Here is a 20,347-nt window from a genome sequence, read left to right as displayed (position 1 = left end):
GCCCGTTGCTAAGTACGCACCATGCGCATTTAGCGCATCCATCATTGCGTATCACGCAGATTTCAGACGCCCAGAGTGGGATTAGGATTCCTTTCATTTCACAAACAAAATCGTGTATTCACCGCATGGAGTAAAACACTTCTGTAACCCATGCCTACAAATATGACTAGCCCTGAGGTGAAAAACAAGAGGAAAATATCAAGAAGCACCGTTTATAAACTATATCCTTTGTGCCCTTTGCGGTAAAGTATTCATGCTTTCTTTAACGTATGCTCTGTAGCTTTTTTTGTCGGTGCGCGTTGGTCCTACCGTTGGTGCAGCATTTTCGAGTACTTGACTGCAAAAGTTTGCACTTGGCTGTAATCATTTAGGTAGCGTTGAACAATAGGAGTAAAGAGGCTTAAGGTTGAATATTGGGTGGTTGAAGCATTGCTGCTCGGTAGTAGTTACGAACATATTGGTGCGCAATGATGATGCCGCCTCGACATTCGTTTACAGTAGCAGCTACTAGGCTGATACACTCTCTATATGGAATAACGCTTCCTGCTATATGGGTGCTAGTGGAGGCAGGTGATGTTACCAACAACTATAAAGCTAGTCGGCATGACCTACATTGATTGGGCAACTTCCTAACAAAGGCACTATTCTGTCAGTATAGCTCTCTTTAATGGGGTAAGAGCTTAATATCACATAGTGCATGTCTAGGGAGTTTACGGGCGGGTAGCGTATAGTAGTGCTTCGCGCTCACGCCTGATGAAAGGGTCTGTAGAAGGTGTTGCTATCCTTGCTGTGTGCTCGTTTTCCACTCACTGAGCTGATGCTGAAGCTACCCTTTCTTCATTGGTTTAATCCAGTGCCGTGAGGGATAATCCTCGCAGGCCCCGACCGAAAGGTCGTCAAGCTATTGCGCAAGAAGAGTAAGCCATGTAGACAATTATAGGAGGCGCGAAACATTCGAGGGCACCTGCACGAACAGCTTTCTTATCACCCGAACTCCAGCAGCAAATAAAACAGACATCCACCATCGCCACACTGGTTAAAGGCACCTTGTTCTATTGCCCAAACACTGACGCTGAACAGTGGACCAAAGTTGTTTTGTTGTCTTTGCTCCCCAATAAAGACCTTTCGTCCGTATCCCTTTTCCGAAAGAATTTTTTAAGCGTATCAATCTTTTATGTGCAAAGCTAAGTAGCAGGAAAAGTAGGCCGAGAAATCTATGATACTTCATGGGGCGAGTGGAGATACGTTTTATGTTGAAGGAACAATGCTTCCTCATGAATTTCACATGTGTTTGAAAGCCAGAATCGAACTTGATATGGAGGGTTAGCACAGATTATAGGAAATTGTGAAAGCGTACGCAACTGTGTGTTCTTAAGTGAAAGATGAAAGCATCCCCTCCGCCAAGAAATGCTAGAATGTGTGCTGTTGACGAGAAAAAAATGTATATTTAAACATCGCTATGCTTCGACATTAATTATTATACTGACTTTCCACGCATTGGCTCACATATAGTGCCACCTTCTAGGAAAGGAAACGTCTTTATAAACGTGTATTGATATCTCTATTAGGTCATTGTAGTTATTTGCATAGGGGCTCAAGAATAGAAAGTATGATTTTTCCAACGCTTGAATAAATGTGGCGAGCATCTTTGAATCGAGCAGTACAAAAATATAGACATGGCACAAACGTAAGACGAACACAGCACTAAGCCTTTGTATCAAGCCTTTACTTTTTCCGCTGCTCGCTTCAAGAATGGCACACGAACTCTCCGAGCAAATCATGAGCCTTAGAGTATCTTCTCTACGATGACCAGTCGAAGTGAATCGTGGTTTACATGCGACCGACCATTCGATGCTGACTCACCGCCAATGTAACATATTATGCCAGAGTACTGCAAGAACCATGCGGACAGTGCATTACCAACAATATTGAAAAATTCGGCCCAACCTAGTCAAGCATCGCTTTTAACAAGCATAATTTGGGTGTCCCTTACGAACGCGAAAAATAACGTCCACTGTTTATTCAGCTTCTGGCCTGACGTGACAACAATTTTCTACATTTAACACGGCTTCGTAGTATCATTCCCGGCTGATCGAGGGGCGCACCAGCGTCCTGTCAGCGGTACCGAAAGCCGGCTTGCAATTAATTGCTCATTAGCGATTGGATCAGGCAGCCCGGCTGGATGCTCGGCGCCACTCGGTCCCCTGCCACTATCCTCGTATACAGCCTGCATCATGGTTTGTCCGCTGCTCAATAGAAAAGCACCACCGGCCTTTCATCGACCTCGGTCCATCAGCGAATTGTGCGGAATGCTACCACAGCAAAAAAAAAAAAAAAAGCGGGAGAAAAAAAAGGAGAAAAACATGAAAAAAAAAGAATGAAAGCAGGGGTAACACGTGTCTTTTCTTTCCATTCACTCTGACTGCCATGATCTCGTCCGCTGTTGCACGAGTTTCCCGTTTTGGCTCGTGATTGCATGTCCTGTTTTCTGGGTCTGTTCGTATTTTTTTTTCTTGCTCAGATCAAAAAAACTTTTCTATTGTTGCGCCCGCGCAACTTCCCTTTGGCAAGAGCAGAAATTTCCTGCTTGATTACTTGCCTTCTGCGCTTCAGCACTCTTAAAGCATTTTGATCATATTACTTCCGTCTGTACACCAAAGGGGCTGTAGAAGCGTGTTTTAGTTAAATGGATGCTTCTTCACGTTCTTCAGTTCCTTACCCCTTCCTTCTGTGCAGTATAAGGAACCGGGCCCAGCCTGTAATTTGAACAGTACAATGAAGGCCTACGAGGGGTCTGTAGGTAAGTTCTGCACCCTTCAGAAAAGGCATTACAACTTAACATAAATTTAGGTCAGGCAATGCTAACATAAACTACTGCCACTGATTTGTCCAATGTGTGAAACCGGATATAGAAAGAGAATAAACATTTCATTGAAGTAGCTGATGGGCCGGTGGCAGTATAATTAGCTCAATATACGCCCAGTCTGACAATTATTGTGTTTCGCACAATAGCTGCCTGTGGAAGCATCAATAGCGGTGCCCGAATAGTTTGGCTAGCCCGTCCGTCTGAATCATGTTTCGTATGTAACCCTCCAACCATTTGGACGTTGATGCTGGGGAACAAGTCTTTTTGCAGCTAGAAAGTAACGAGGCGAGTGCGATCCGCGAGATCGCCCGTCAGGTTTAAGAACCTTCGTGCCAGCTAGATTACGCGTAGAGATTGTGCCGAGAGAGAAAAAAAATGTTTTTCTCATATTCTCTAGAGCTTCCAGTCAATTCGCTCAATCCCAGCTGCGTTGCACGCAACCGCCCTAATTTCGGCAACTCAGCAGGACAACTGCTTGGAAACGTTGCATCCCTTTTACCATGTGCAAATGGAAGTGACTAGAGTGAAGGGGCTCTTCACTAGAGTCATAACACTGTAGTAACGAGGCAACGCCGATACGAGACAACGCCGGCTACGGAGAGGCAGCAGTGGCGGTGGAGCAGAGGATCAAACCCCCAGCGTGGCCACTCATTCTTTAGTTAGATCAATACGACGTAATTTGTCTGCCGCTTTTCTGCCACCGCTCTCTTACGACGGCGGTGTCACACAATGAGCCAAGTAATACTCTCGCATTAAAATTGCCTAATGAATCTCGGTGCTGAACACCAACTTGTCATATGAAGCGCCATTGCAAGCGGCTGGCCCCACCAACTGCTTTTGCCTGATGATGTGATCGCGAGCGCGTTCCGAATGATACAAAATTGCGAGTTTGAGGTTAAATATTGGAAACGTATATATATATATATACATATATATATATGTACGATCTCAAGAAACCAAAAATCATATATATATATATATATATATATATATATATATATATATATATATATATATATGATCTCAAGAAACCAAAAATCACTACGTCTTAGCACTGCCGGTCTACGCACGACAGTTGCGCGTAGTTGCGCCTCGACTCTGATATAGCCACGACGTTCGGCGTAGCGTACACTGTAACCGCGGCCGCCACCGGGTGCTGCAACGAGCCATTTGGCCCTGTTCCGCGATACTGAACCTTTTGAGCACTGCTTTGCCTCCTTGACTTCTCCCCTGTTGTGTAGCTTCCAGCGCGCTATCGAAGACCAATATAGAGAGAAAGTGCACCGTGCCGGTGCGAAAACTCCACTTATACTTGAAGGATTCGAGAAATTGTTGCTGCATGAGATTTGTACGAGGGCGTCCCTAATACTGACGCTATGCTACGGTTATTTAGAAAAGTGTTTCCTGGCCTTTTCAAAGGGAAACTTATGAGTTTTGCTTGAGCAGCACGTATCACTTCCGGAATGCGGCTTACAACTATAATCGTCAGCGGTGCACTATGCGAACAGAATGCCAAAATGAAAGACGGCTCCTTCTTTGTCCCACGACGGTCGTCCGTCAGATCGGAAGTTCTGATCGGTGCTGGTTGAACACAAATGTTTATCCATTAAGAGGAGTTGCGCTGCAATAGGAAGTTAAGAGAACACAGCTTGAACTCTTTTCAGGATGGTTTATGAATAATACAGAAGACGTGCATGAAAATACCACCAAATTTTGATCGTCTCTGTGGTGTACTCGGAATACTGGCTTGCGTGTGAAATTCGAAAAGGCAGTATTGATCCTAATTTTCTTTGCTTACATTCAGCTTTCACAAATGCCATATAACGTTCAATGAGATTAGCCTGCCCTTTCGAACTCATTCGATGTTCCCCGTCAGTGTCGTGCCCTCCCTCCTTTTTTTCATATTTCATTGCAAATTATTAGGCGCAAGTGTTCAAATATATCAATGCTATCCTAATTCTTTTCCTCTAATCTTACGTATAACGTCTGCACTGAACCACTGATTTTCAGTGATACTCTCGTTTAAGAATATCTTGAAAGGGATTGCCCTAAGACAGAAACATAAAAAGCAGGACATCGTTCTTGAGAAGGGTAGAATTAGCGGGTGCATGGCCGTTATTTTCTGGCCTCAGCGAAGAAGTTGCTTGACGGTTGCCACAGGCAAAACAAAATAAACAAAGAAAATATGCCACTTGTCGGACACCATAGTTTAATGCCCCATCCAAATAACACCTAGTCGGAGAAGGACGCCGCTACAGAGGGAGAGAAAACAAGGGTAGGAAAGGAAGGGAGGCCAACCAGAAGAGCATCTGGTTTGCTACCCTACACTGGGGGTGGGGGAAAGGGGAATAGAAAGAGAGAAAGACAGAGAGTAAGCACCGAGTGCCTGTGAGAGGGCCGCTATACACAGGGACACTATAAACGGTCTCTTAAGCCGGTGCACTTCAAGTATTGCACTAGAGCACGAATCGCTTTTCGAGCCAGTGACAGGTGTGGCCACGGTCGAAGTATCCTTGACTCGGTCAAAGGTCTCGAGCCCAGTCGGTGTAAAGTTGTTCGCAGAGCGAAGCGTTGGATATCATAGCGAGGGCAGGTACACAATAGGCGCTCGATGGTTTCCTCGCACCCACAGGAGTCCCACATCGGTTTCCCGGCCATTCCCAAACGATAGGAATATGCGTTCGTGAACGCCCCTCTCAGCCACAAGCGGGAAAGCAAGATTGTTTCGCCGCGGGAAAGGCGCTAGATGGCAGTTGTAGCCGTAGCGTGCGGTCCAGTTTATGTAATTGTAATTTAATGGTCAAATTTACGTTTATTTCGGTTAAGTAGAACTGTTGGTTGCTTATACAGACTGAGTACTCTGGTTCCTCCAAGGTTGAAAAATTCATTGCACTAAGCACTCTTTTCTTCTAGATAAACCTACTGCATAATAATTTGGGGCACTACTTCGCAAAAAAATTATAATAAATTGATAGTTCTGCAAAAAAAGAGCCTTACGTGCATTCAAGGGATATATATAGCCTTGTACAAAACTTTAGAACCACACCATGTTTTATAAAACATTCTATGTTAAAGGCAAACCAGGTGTATTATTACAAGTTGCTGCAATACATTAAACAACACAAATCACAGTACATCTTGAATGTACCCACCAATCCGCACTACAGCCTTCGACAACATCACATGAGAACACCAAAAATAAAAACCAATTACGGAAAACAACTAGTCAGTTACCAGGCACCTTCACTATTAAATCGTCAACGTGATTTTGAAGATGAAATTATGAAATGTTTGAATAAATCATACAAAACCTTTCTCATTCTGAACAATATTGAGTTTGTCTGATTAGAACCGCAGTATAAATTGTCCCTCTTTTGTTTCTTTTGTTTTCAGGTTATAGTTGGTCTGAAACACAATGTATCGTAATTTGAGTATGCTGTCGGTTTCTCACATTTCTTGCAGACAAGTCCTCTTTCGCGAAAATAATATTCTGTCTCGCAACACTCCAGTTGATTTCGGTATGTCTGTATGATACATGTTGCTGCGTAGAGCCTGTGTGCCGAATTGTTGTGGGAGCAGAAGCCTTTGTCAGGCAACACAGCTTTTAACTTCTGCTTCCTTCCTGTTGTAAACAGGAGAAATAAACTCATTCATCCATTCATTCATAATCGGCAAGTAAAGGCACTTGAACTCCAGAGATCTCGTGACTTCTTGCGTGCAAGGAGGCGAAGTTCCCTGGCAGCGTCCGACCTCGCCAAAAGTGTTGGACGCGTCTGGGTATCTTCGTCGGTAGAAAATCCACAATGATGTCCATAAAAATTTTCATTAAAATTATGAAAATCACATTGATGCATCAAAGTGTAGGACCGTGTGCTGAGCTGGGAAAGGAGGAGCAGGGAATGAAGATGTATTCCGATCTCGTATATTTTCTTTGCCAACGTAAATATAATGTAGTTGAGTGATTGCGTGCGCCCGTGTTCAACGAAAGGCCATGTTTCTGGTTGTTGCCTCCACGGCTATATTTGAAAAGTTCGAGTGGTTGAAGAAGAAGAAGTTAAGGTAGCTTCGAGCATCAGAGATTTCACAAAAACCTGGAAAGGTAATGGCTTTAACAGAAATCAAATAAATACATAAATAACTCATTCGATTAGAGGGACGCAATACAGAATAATGCCGCAAACACCGAGAGCGTGTTTTCGACACACCGAGCGTGTTTAACCACCAAGCGCCCAGCCAAAAGGCGTTTGGTGGTTATGGTCTGAATAATGTGGCTGCGAACATCCTATGGTGCTCCAAGGTGGCGTGTTGTTTCGGTTGATGGGTCTGCACTCAATTTAGTTGATGCGTGCAGCAGTTACAAAGCCGTAAGTGCTCCACATATACGCTCTAACCACCACAAAGCACAATCTTTTGGCCTGCTTTTTGTAAGGATTTATGAGAAAGTCTTCAGATTGAAAGCTTACTCTATGTTTACTTACTTACTCTACTCTAAAGAAGAAATTATTGCTACAAAATAATCCACCGCCAGATCCTCGTTCACCATGTGTCTTATTGTTTTCTTCATTGTGAAGCAAATTTAAAGCCTTGTATGCTGTTTTTGCGCACATAATTGACCATACAATTCCACATTACCAATGCCGTCTTCACCCTTTCAAAATTTACAAATACTTCCTTACAATTGCATAGCTCAACGAAAGTAATCTAGAGGCATAATATTTAAATACACACTTGTGAAGAAAGTTTGCGAAGTGCAGTTTCCCGGCAGCTCAACTGTGATTGAAAAATAATCACATGTACGGCTTCTCGGGGACAGTCAGCGTGGAATCTTTTGTTTAAGTGCATCACATCCCTAACCACACAAAATTTCGCCAGATGTTTGTCTCTTTGTACGTTCCGCTCCTCCCTAGAGCATTGCCAAAGTCTCTTCGATGAGGCTAAGGTTTTAGTGAGCTTGTGCAACTCAGCGATTGTCTAACGGTTCTCCTACTTTTTTGGCTTTGACTAACTTTTGAGCGGGCGAGCACAAAAGAAGCAGCTGATGTTTCAGCTGACATGCGCGTGCATGTCAATACGATAGCGCCTTCGTGGCTATTATAGCATGTCCAAAATAATTCAATTGATTGTTTTTTTCAGTGTCAGAACCATTTTCTGATTACGAGGCACGCCGTCTTGGGGGACTCCGGAAATTTGGACTATCTGGGGCTCTTTAACGTGCGCCTAAATCTAAGTACACGGGTGCTTTCGTATTTCGCTCCCATTGAAATGCGGCCGCCATGACAGGGATTCGATCCCGCGAACGCGTGCTTAGCAGGCCAACACCATAGCCGCTATAAAACCACGGCGGGTATACCCTGTCCGCAACAATCTTTCATACACACGTGTTCAAGATAATGTTTGTCGTGGTGATAACAATTTATCGGTGCTACTTAGGAGGACGCTACGTGCATTATCGTTTGCAGTCTCTGCGCAACTAAAGCTATTCTTGGTGTGTTCTATGTATTCAGTTAACAGGGCGAAGTCAGCCTATGCTAATATTTTCAAATATATGAGGGAGACATTTAGTTTTGTACAAAGCAATCTTGTCAATTATTTCTGTCTCGTTTTTCTTCCCGCTTTATCGAAAGTGAGGAAAATACGCTCAATTGCACTAGGGCGAACATTCACGCCTTGGTAGGAGAGCGTTCAAATGCCCTCAGAGTTAACGGATTCGACTTTCTGCCTGGTCCGGCCTCTTTATCAAAGCAGCCCTATCGGACAGCTGCAATAGCACATATCTTGTACAGCCTGCTCTTTTTCGGAACAGCCGCAGGGTAAGATCAAGCGCCCGCCAACCCAATCAATTGACTCAGTCTGATATGCGTGACCACCGGTTAACACAGTACGGCATCTTTGAACTATCCCGCGCTGGTAGAATAGGCTAAGCATATGATCAGTGGCGGCGCGCCGTGGAGATGTTCCCCTCCGACAACGACAATCATTTCTGCTAGTCGACGATAGATGGCGGAAGTTGCGTGGCGCTTCACTTTAGCGACGAGAGAGAAGAAAAACAAGTTGACATTTTCCGCGCGCTTTTGCAGAAATGTTTTATGCTTTGCATTCGTAATCGCAAAGAAGTGCTCCACAGAGCGGTCATACATGGCAACGTCGGCATGGTTGTTTGGACATGTATGCCCAAGATGAACTTATGAACCAACGCCGACGAGCAGTTATGAGAAATTATTGCCCCCTAACTACCGGACGCAGTCGATGTCCGGATGCCAAAGTGACTTCGAGTCTAAAGTAGTGCCAAGGACACAGACAGCGAAACATGACGGGTATGCCCTTGTATGTAATCAAACATGTTATAGAAGGAACAAATACCACACCGACAATACTCAGGGGCAGTTCTACTCAGTATTCAAATAGTAGGCGCTCGTGGACACGTTAAATAACTTCTTTCTTTCTTTTTTTCTGTAACGTTTACTTTAGAGCTATACGATGCTTTTTTTATATAACGATTATAATTACTTCAGAATCTATTCTTACTAGATTGCACCCGTTGTGTCTATGGCAATCGACAAGCTATGCGACTAATTTGTCACTTTGCATCAACCTCTCCCGCCTAAAGCCAGCTAATAAGGTAGTCTGTATATCCCTTATTGAAGTTAATTTAGACATTCTATAGACTTGTTATGGACACCCTACAAGCCGTTCCGTCTTTCTGCAGATGATGACACTCATTTAGAGAAAATTGGCAGTAATTCTACAACAATGATGTAGTTCATGTAGTCCTCGTTCTAACAAAAGCAGCAGCGAGATGCAAAGCCTGCGCGCGAGTGAAAGTTCACTAAGGTGCATTTGTACAGAGAACGGACTGCTTCTCGTCAAACCGAAATACTGCTTAAAGCGTATGCAGGTTTACGCACCTCCCCTACTCTTTACCAGCATACGTCCACGGCTGGGCTTTGCATAGAATAATCTTGGGGCTGTCCGCCAGGTTTCTTATGCCGTCGTCCTACCTAGTTTAGTAGTTTCGGTATTAGCAACTCACCTTTACTTTTTTAATATCGTTAAGCCGCATGACACTTCAGCTGACGATTACATGAAGCATCGAGCTGACCGAGCCTTTTGTTTCCTTTATAATTCGCCATATAACGAATCTCCACCCTTACTTGGCATCGACAAGATTGCTTGCGAGCGCTAATCCAAAGTGTAGCCTTTCGGCAATGCTATTCTTATTTTGCCTGTTTCGCTTACGTGATCAAATACAAAATCGTAAGCCAGTGGTACGCCCTATTTATCATCACCATCGTTTGACTCCGCTTAACAAAAAGCGTAATAATGAGTTCGTATTACGTAGCTTCCGCTATCTCTACTGATATTCAGGGGGAAACAATCCATCACTGCCAAAAAGACTAATGAGCAGATTTAAGATTTCGAGATTGTTATTGAATAAAAAGATCTGCGTTTAACGAAGCTTTTTAATGAATTTGCAGTATTATTTGTATGTTTTGCCTCACGGAACTTCACTTTCTGATACCAGTAAAGAAACAAATCACATTTTTTTTTTAAAATACACGTGAGAAAAATTTTAGAAATATACTATGCATATGGCACTGAGCAAAATAATTACTGCCCATTCTTTCACGTCATCGCATATTAAAAGAATACGCGTAGAATTATGACCTCCGCTGTTCGTGCACAAAAAATTGTAAGAACAAATAGCGCATATTTAGAGACGATATCTTTATATAAGAAACTACATACAATACTAAAAAAAAGTTTAGTAATCCCCTGAAATATTCAATTGCACTACATATTTTCTATAGCTATTTGTTAAAGGTACCTTCAGCCAAAGAAGAACATAGCACAGTACTAAAATAACGAACATTTGTTATCTAATATTGATGGCTTTGTTTCTATTTCTTAAAATGAAATAATGTAATCATAATATTTTACCAAGTTTCCTGAAAATCCTATTATTTAGAAAAGAGTAAGCATTCCGACGTGCTACCGTTGCAATGCTTTCTTTTTGTTATATAAGCCAAACCATTATCAACCTGGATCACACATGACTTTCTGCTGAATGTGTGACTCTGGTACACGTTACCTGCCAGTGTACAGGATCCACTTATTTATCTAACAGAACGAAATTGACAACTTCAATGCCAACGATAGCGCAGAAAATTGGGCCTTATACACATGACCACATAACAAATACGGTGACTGTCAAGATAGATAGATAGATAGATAGATAGATAGATAGATAGATAGATAGATAGATAGATAGATAGATAGATAGATAGATAGATAGATAGATAGATAGATAGATAGATAGATAGATAGATAGATAGATAGATAGATAGATAGATAGATAGATAGATAGATAGATAGATAGATAGATAGATAGATAGATGAGAGATACAAGGATAACAGAAACACCTAAACTAGGTGCAAGGGGAAAGAAAGAAGTTTTGGACATTTTACATTGATTATCGCTTGTTCTCTAAGCACACATACTTCAGAATGCCATGGACGCCGCTAGACACTCGCGCACTGAGTTTATGCCCCAAGTGGAAACAATAAGTCGCTGCTTTCTGTTCTATGCTTTAACGAGGCAGAAGCCTATATACTATGAAACTGTTTTTTACATTTCATCTAAATTTAACATATTCTTCTTGGCATTTGATGTGGAAGTGACAACATCTCAGGTAAAGGGTTCGCTTTTGCGTCCGCCAGGAAACGACAACGAAAAACAAAAATTATGCAGAACAAACCGACTGATTAGCTTCTATGCGAGGTGAAGCTTTCGTGAAGAAGTTAATGAAATGCTATAAATTTGCCCATTTCGTTCCTGCGTCTTTGTCATAAGCGAAACTTGCGCGCGTGCATGTGCGCTCGCACAGCTGTGCTATGCAATGTAACAACTCTCATATTGTTTTGTGTCTCTGCTCGTATTTTTATGCGAAGCATATTACTAGAGCTCAACCCAGCTCCTCAGGCGCAGCGGTGTCGCCTTCAATACCACGTGACACCGTGACGTCACGACAGAGGAGAAACGGGGCTCCAACTCGCGCCGTCGCTCGCGGCATCGCCTTCAAGGCTGACTACGTGACACCATGACGTCACGACAGAGGAGAAATGGGGCTCCAACTCGCGCCGTCGCTCGCGGCGTCGCGGCGGTATATAAGCAGCTGCGCTTGCCTCTGCTAGACACTCACGAGGTGAGATGCCTCCTGGAGACAGAGCCGCACGTTGGAATGAGAAGCGAAGGTTTCGGCGTGCTACAGAGACTGTTTCTAGGTGGCTTTGCTACCGCGCAGCGACTACGCGCCCCGCATCGGACGCGGTGAGCGTCGAGCAACGCAGCGTTCGGCGCGACAACGAAATGTGCGCCTGAGCAAGCGCCGCACGCCTGAGCCGACGCCGACGACACCGGCTTTTCTGCGACACGAGCTCCTTAACGCTGTCGCGTTAAAATAAAGGCTAGTATGCTTCGCATCCTGGGCTTACCCTAAGCTAAGCCGCAGCCATTTTTTTTATTTATTCTAAACGTAGCGCGAGTTTATTCGCCAATCTCCCGCCAATCTCCCAACAAAGCAACCACTGTCAGGAAAATCCAGGAGTGTTCCCAAAGAAACCTTCGCTTTACCAATTTACTTTGCATGATCGTGTGTTACCTAGATGTGCGCGGGCTTGGAGGGAAGAGGCGGCAGGTTGTTCCGCATCTTCTCTTCTACTCCAGCTGCGCTGGATGGGCGCAGCCGCGCGCTTCCTAACTTGGAGGCAATTTGTGCAAGGTTAAAGTGCTACACACTCTTAAAACGGTTGCACCCTTTGGGGTGTATATTTGTCCCACAACAATAATAATCATCAGCCTTGCTTGCGTTTCCTTTCCTGAAAAGTCGGTGCTCGCTACTTTGCTGTCCACAATGCTGCGTCACACTGATAACGCGCAAGCCGTTCGTGACTGGGAAGTACCGGGCTCGCAGTTAAAGAAAGGAAACGTGGGTAAGACGCATGACGATTATTGTTGTGGGACAAGATAAGCCCCAAAGGGTGTCAATTTTTTAAAGAGTGTAGAGTATATTTGACTGGATATAGCTTATGGCTTCGTGTGCGCGGCGTTCTCGCACGCCTAGTTCACGCTGAAGCAACAGGACCCCTGAAAGGCACTTCGCTCGGTCCTGCTGCAGCTTTTGGTCACGCCAGCATTCAGATAACGAGTGCGGTCATCGAATAAAAAGTGTTCATGTTTGCTGCGCACGCTTGACGACGTGCTTGGTATTGTAGTTATTAATGTTTAGAGCAGCGCATGCAGCTGATGAAATGACTAACCTTACTTGGTCTACCAATTCGCTATTGGTAGGCGAAAGTGGAGATTTTTTCTTCCACTGCAGCTGATTATGCATTTTTGCAGTGAGCATAAAAAGGGAGGCTAGTTCAAAGTTAAGATTACACGAAGCCAGGACGCAGGAGCAAGGGCTGGATGGTGTCCCAAGTGTATGTCACGATGGCCTGCTTCTTTTTATTACGACATCAGCTATCCATACACTCGAGGTACTTTCGCATTGCCGCTGCCGCCATGCTTACCATGCTTGTGGCCTCCTACATGTATGCTTCTTTATATCTTATATTGACGTACCTCTTCCGAAGCGTTATGGCGTGGCTTTGCACTTACCCATTTTGCGACACTCGACTACAGCCAAGAAGCAGAAACCTTTCCTACCACAAGTAAGTTTGTGTTCTCAAAGTCCTAAAACACGCATTTCACTGAGCACGTAAACGAGCGATGCATAATGAAGCCCACAATAAAATTTGATTCTCAAACCACTAGAAGTACAAATGTCTATGTCTTGTATCAGTAGTGCCTTTTTTTCCTATTCTGAAGTTTCATAAAGCACGTAACGCTATAGCGCCAACCTAACGCACTTAACAAACCAAGGTCCAAACGGTCAAAACACGTTCTTTCAACGTTTACGACGCCGTCGCTTTCTCGTCAGGGCTTCGACATCACACCGCGACACAAAAATTGGCCCAGCCGCTGGCCCAGCGCGCTGTCGTCACTTCGAACAACAGAACAAAGGCACATAGCTTTGCGTCGCACCGTCCCATTGCGGGTTATAGCAATTACGCCTGAAGCGAAACCAATCCTGCCGAAAAATACCTGTAGACTGGTTCGCCAGTCGACAGAATGCCAATCCGTAGCCTGTACTTCCCATCATTCCCATCATGGTTGAAATGATCGCAGCGCCAGATTTCCCTCTAGTTATAAGAGTATGAAACTCTATAGTTTCGAAGCTATTTGCCACGCGTTCGCATGTACTCGCTCATATTGCTGAATTGTTACCACATGCATGCTTTTCGCTTTCTTTGTTGTTCGTGAAGTGCGTGGGTCCCTTATAACCTATAAGGCATTTCCTGCATTTCAGACGGGCACGTTTCTGCCTCCGGTCAACCTGTAGTATATTTGGTGCCCCAATTTCCATCGATCACTTCAGAAAACTTCACTAAGCACGTTTCATAGATATATCAATCATGCACAAGCATATAGCACGCCCTCTGATTCGAATGGCGCCCGAACAGATGTTTTAGTTCCACAGAATAATTTCTCGATAGCTCGCCCTGTAGACATCCCGCTCCTCAATCTATTCAACTCGCTAGATTGCTGAGCCAATGACAGTGATAATCGGGTTGTTTAGCGCAGAGGTAATGACGCACAAATGTCAGAAGGGTGACTTGTTCTTTTTGTAGTCGTTTCCTCTGCGTTATAGAACCCGATAATAATGAAACAAGCCCATATTTTCACCGTAATATAGTTTAAGAAATATCGCAATTACGGCGTTTTTTACTGCTAAATTAAGCGAAGTGTATGCATCAGATAAAGACTTTGGAATCTTTAGGCTGGAAAACAAATAATTTGTCAACTCTATTGTGTATCAACTAAAGTGACGTGTCAGAGACAAAATGCGATAGTTGCATAAAATAAGGCACGATACTTTCTTCGGCTGATAAGGACAAATGCACACAAAAAATAGGTCGCACGTGCAGACACAAGCTGAGAGTGGTTCAGTTTTAATAGTCATACTACAATGCCCTAATTTATATTGTGTTTTGCATACAACTAAAATTTAGAGCATGGCGCTGTTCCACTAGGCCATTTCGCTAACAGGTTTGGCAGTGCCACGTTGATTAGAGGTCGCGAATCTGCGAGCTTTGTTATTGTGCATGAAGGATGCGAAACAGCCTTCACGCCCGTCGCGCGTACCCAGCTGCGCAAGCTACTGTAAACTTCATCAATAAATTACGCAGTGAAGATTGAATGAATGCAACATGCAGTGTGGTTGACTGTTGGTCCATTTTTGCGTCATGTGTCGTTGAGCGTTATAAAGGTGGAAGAAAACGATGTGGACAATACCGACGCTCTGTTCTGTCCGATCCACATCATTCTTTTCCGCCAGTTTCGGCTGAACGACACAACAATATTAAGTGTGATTACTGCCACATGGCGCAAATCACACTGCTGCGCAGAGCCGTTTGCCGTAAAACGCATCACTACGCAAGATGATTCTGGATTACACATATTTTAACTTCTACGCTTAAATGCAACAATGCCGCTGCACGCAAAATGGTCCCACTAGTGGTAAATTTCACTATTTGGCTTTGGTGCCTGAGTTGACGGCGTTCCGGGAGGCTTGCAAATATGCCTGCTGCCGACCGTAGCATGCTCGGCCGAGCAGGACGCGGCCAGCACGCCTTGCCAATGCGAAAGCATGGACGAAGCTTCGGCGTATTGCAACGCCAGCCAGTCCGCCAGATGTTGGAGCCAGAGCACGTTCGTCAGTGGCTCGAACTTAGTGGGCCTCTTGCTCAGCAGGTCGGCGATCCTGGCGCACACTGCGACCTCGTCTTCGGCTCTCACAAACTCGTGGAAACGCGTAAGATCCGTAAACTCAACCCTCGTTCCTATGCGCAATCTAGCCAGCTGTAGTCCCTGCAGGCGCACTTTGATACCCGCGCTGGGAATCCGAACGATGTGGCCACGCAGCGTGAACTCGACACGGGGTGACCGCGTAGGGCGAACCAGCACGGCACCGACTCTCGGCAGGCGATGTTCCAGTTCCAGTTCGGCTTCGGCCACTGCTAGTGCCCAGCATGCCTGACCGAGCACGCTTAGCACTTGGTTTGGATTGTTCAGCTTGCAATTCGGGAGGGGCCTCCAACCCGGCTGCATCTCTGTCACCAAGTAGTCGGCTACCGGTTCCAGTTCCTCTGGAGATGTGGAAGCCGACCACAGGAGAAATTGATCGTCTTGCTCCTCTTTCGCACGTGTTAACACTCTCGGATATACGTCCCTAACGAGACTGGTTCTCGCGTCCACAAAAAATGCGGATGTCCGGTTGTCCACGCTGTCCTTGAGATCGCTTAGTTCTCTGGCAACTCTCAGGCGGGATGTATGCCAAGGGAGTTCCGTCTCGCGCAGCCGAAGCACGCGCACAAGCTGGTCTCCTTGGCTTCCCAGTACGCGAAACACATCCCCACCACCGGGCTCATCACAGCTCAGCATGGTAGCCTGGCAGTCTTCATGAATGATGGTCAGGAAGTCGACAGGCTTGGGGCGCTTGCATAGAGCCAGGAGTGGTAGCCATGGATCAGAGTTTGTCATCTGGTAGCAGCAGTCAGTTTCGGTAGGCCGCTTAGTGTGCTTGGTGACGGCGAGGCTCTCGAAGCTGTCCGTTGAGTTACTTTGCGGTAGCGGTGCGAGAGGAATCGCGCACTTTGTCGATTGAGCATGTGGTCCGCGCGGTGAAGTGTCCGTCGTAGAAGTGGTGGCCGTACCGGGGCCTCCGGTGCGCCAGCGGCTAGTTGTTTTGGTCACTGATCGTCGAATAAACGTTGGCAGAGGAATGGGACTTGTGTCAATCTGTATCCTAAAGTCGTCAGACTCCGAATACCGTTGGTCGTTTTCAGTTATGCTACTTCCTGGTTCCATCGACGAGGTACTCACGTAGCGGCCACTGGGTCCTTCTGCGGGCTGCACGTGCTCATCGTGGCAAGTGCCTTCCTTTATCGCAGATACTTCGTGCAGAACACTGGTCGTTGGTTCAGACTGGCTGTGCTTTGTGATGGGATTAGCTTTATTGGCTATGGGACCTTTACAGTTTTCTTTTGCTATAGCATGCTGCGTGTCTTCGAGCTTGTCTGGCGAGGGCTCTATAGTCGTTACATCGTTGCGGCAGTGGCGGCTGTCGGTGACAAGATTCTGGTTCAGGCTTGTGCGGCTCACATGGTAGGAGCGTTGTGCGCGCGCCGACTTGCTCGGCGGCAAATGTAAAGATTTGCGTTTAATATCAGCGCAGTCTATAGCGCTGGTGGATTCACTGACCATAGGTGAAAGCGTTGTTTTGGATACGTCAGCGTCGCTAGGCGGAGCTGACTGCATCTCGGGTAACAAGTTGATGGACTTGGGCGAACCCGTAGGCACTGAGGGAACCACCTTTTTTCGGCCGTCGTGGAAGTAGTCTGCATCTCTAGACGTCCATATCACGGGCTCCGACACAGATTGCCCACCTACTTTCTGGGGAAACTCGGCTTCTCGTCCGCCTTTTGTTGGAGACCGATCGTCATCAGAAGGAAATGGTGGGGATGGCGATATAACGGGAGCAGGATGATCGGTATCGCTCCCTCCTAATGTGCTATAGAGAGCCCGGCCTTTACTCCTGTAATGGCTTCGAAGCCAGAGGGCAGCAATGGCAAGACATGCGGTTATGGCCATAAGGACAAGGCAAGCCACGAAAAGGCACAGAGCTGTACGGTGAACGTGACGCAGGCGGAGCTTATGGTGATTCGCGCTAGAAGCCGAAGAGTCACCTTCGTCTGGAAAATAATAGCGGAGGCTCCCTCGGCGACGCAATCTGTCAGGCGCTCTCGGTCCTGTTATCACCGCTGCATGGCCTTTGTAGCCAAACTGCCAGCTCTCTGTCGTAGTGTGCGAAGTTCTGTGGAGACCCGTGCTGTTACCTTTGATCAAAGCGTGTGTCGATGACAGTGAGCGCATGGCATTTCCCGATGTGTCTCCTTGAAATGAACGCAAGCGACGCGTTCCGAGTTCGAGCGATTCCCTGGTAGTAGTCATAGCGCGGGCGCGTAGGTTCGTTTTAGGCAACCTGAGGACGTCCTTGGCGTGCAAGCGATGCTGGTCTGTGCGACTTTTTACCACGCTTTTATTGTACGTGATACGCTCGTTGGTGATGTCCAGCACGTACTGCAGTGCAGGATGGCTCGGCTGCTTGGGAGCTTGCTTGTACGCATCCGCGTTCACAGCGCTGTAGCGATACGCGTTCGGTTCCGTGACGCTGCCGCCATCATAGCCGTCATCCCGACGGGCGTTGACTTTGGCCATAGAGACGGCACACGCGATGCAGAAGACAGGACAGAGAATGCGGAAGAGGTGCAACATTATGCTCTGTCGGGAGCAGGAACTCCAGACGAGCTCCCACGAGACGTGAGTCACTGCACAAGAGAACAAGGATAGCCGCCTTCGCCGACGTCCGTTTCGTAACTTCTTTTTCCTCGGAGCAGCCTACTAGCATGCACGTAGATCCGAAAAAAGCTTAGCCGAATTGGTGATGACAACGACGTTGATGTTTCAAATATTATGGGCCGCCAGTAGAGAAATATAGATTTATTTAGAGAAAGGCGGAGAGGTCGACGTGAAGCAACCTTCCTAGACATACATCATTTCTACATGTCCCTATGCGCGCCCACTGGCCGGTGCGGCCGCAGCGGCCGCAGCGCAACTATACCTCTGCTGCAGTTGCATCTTTCATCACTCGCCGCGCATCGTCTGCTCCTGCTGCGGTGCGCTGTTCGCCCCAGCAGGGCCGTACCGCTTGTCGTAGGTAAATGTTGTTTAGCTGCACACTCAGAGGTAAATGACAAACTTGCTACCGTTTAGTAACAATGACTCCACCGGCGCTGCATTCACGTCTCTCCTCAAGCACCGTGTTTTGCCGATGCCTGCCGCATAATAACTGCTGCGGGTTGTTTTCCCAACCTGGCCTGTACCGCTTGTTTGTTGTTTGTTGTGTTTAGCTTCGCACTCAAAAGTTATTCAGTTTACAAACCTGTATTATGCTTTCTGCAGCACTAACCCTGAAACAGACGCCCAGCCGGTGTTTTTGCCCCGCAACAGCGCAATTGGGTACCTGTCTGGTATATATATATATATATATATATATATATATATATATATATATATATATATATATATATATATATATATATATATATATATATATATATATATATATATATATATACAATTTCTCGAAGAACGTTCGAAACAGCTGGCGCTTGCTCTGGCATCACTCAGAAAAAGGGAAGGAAGGTGGGTACACACAAAAACTCATTATGCTGTGGCAACCCTAACACTATGCGTTTAAATCAATGTCTTGCAGAAAAGTACTCACAGTTGTAACCAGGCCTGAGCTGTTCGCGCCCGTCCAAGAGCCGAAAACAAGCTCATCAGATAAGCAGTCTCTTATCAATGTGTGCAATGAAGGAAAGCCGCTTGTGTGGTGCCCGCGCATAAGCGCGAAAAATGCGAAAGATGTGTGCCAGTGTTTCTACTTGAAAAAAAAGTAATGAACGCTGTAGACAGAGACGCGGACTAAGAGAAAATGTACGACGGACAGGCGCCAACTTGCAACTAAACGTTTAAGAAACAGGATTTAGATAGATAGAAGCAAGAAAATCCCAACCGTGACTGCACGACCCCTCTATCGCATCAGTAAATCAATCTCTTTTTCGGTAAGTGCCGCTGATGGGCAGCTAATGCAGGTGCCTTCAGCCATTCCAGGGTACAAAGCTTCTAATATCTCTCTTTCTAGTCTATCTCTAGAACGTGCCATAAACCTGGCGTCACGAAGATACGGACGCCATTTGTGACGCTTACAATGTTCAGCCAGATGGCCCCCAACATTGTTATTTACGGCCCAATTGTGCTCACGCGCCCTTTCTTTGTATACACCGTCCGATTTGACCGGTATAAACCTGGTTGCCGCTTAGGGGTACCTCATATACGACATTTCTAGTGCATTCCATGTACTGCACTGAATGTTTTTAGAGCATGGTTCGGGTTTTGCCTTTGTAAGCATAGGGCATATCTTGGTCAGTTCTTCTTAGTTTAACTGTGCTGCTATTATGAACCTGTGCAAATAGTTTTACCAATACGAGTGGGAAATTCTACAGCTGGGTATATTTCTTTTTGGCTGGGGGGATGGGGGGGGGGGGGGGGGGGGTGGACGTCGGTAAGGGAGCGTGGTTGGGTCGGGGGTGTCGGTGTGCCGTTTTATGTAGCGGATTCAATTCTTTCATTTTTTTCACCTTTTACACCAGAGTGACTGTACAAATGTTTACAAAGCCTGTTAGACATGAAATAGTTAATGTTCTCGCACATGATGTCCAAGTAGTGAGTTCATACATTTAGTCAACATTCTG

The 20,347-nt window shown here is 45.7% G+C and overlaps 1 protein-coding gene across 1 annotated transcript; it reads right to left on the bottom strand.

The window, feature by feature from the left end:
* Positions 1 to 15,482: 15,482 nt before the first annotated feature.
* On the bottom strand, positions 15,483 to 18,305 carry LOC139057720 (serine/threonine-protein kinase haspin-like). The gene is made up of 2 exons (XM_070536466.1): positions 18,086 to 18,305; positions 15,483 to 17,449 (listed from the first exon to the last, which is right to left on the bottom strand). Exons 1-2 carry the CDS (start codon positions 18,303 to 18,305, stop codon positions 15,483 to 15,485), a joined length of 2,187 nt encoding a protein of 728 aa, XP_070392567.1.
* Between the last annotated feature and the right edge of the window lie 2,042 nt (positions 18,306 to 20,347).

The sequence above is a fragment of the Dermacentor albipictus genome, chromosome 3 (genome assembly GCF_038994185.2).
Source record: "Dermacentor albipictus isolate Rhodes 1998 colony chromosome 3, USDA_Dalb.pri_finalv2, whole genome shotgun sequence".
Taxonomy (NCBI): Eukaryota; Metazoa; Arthropoda; class Arachnida; order Ixodida; family Ixodidae; genus Dermacentor; species Dermacentor albipictus.
The sequence above is the reverse complement of the archived record's forward strand: the minus strand, read 5'-3'. Positions and strand labels throughout refer to the sequence as shown.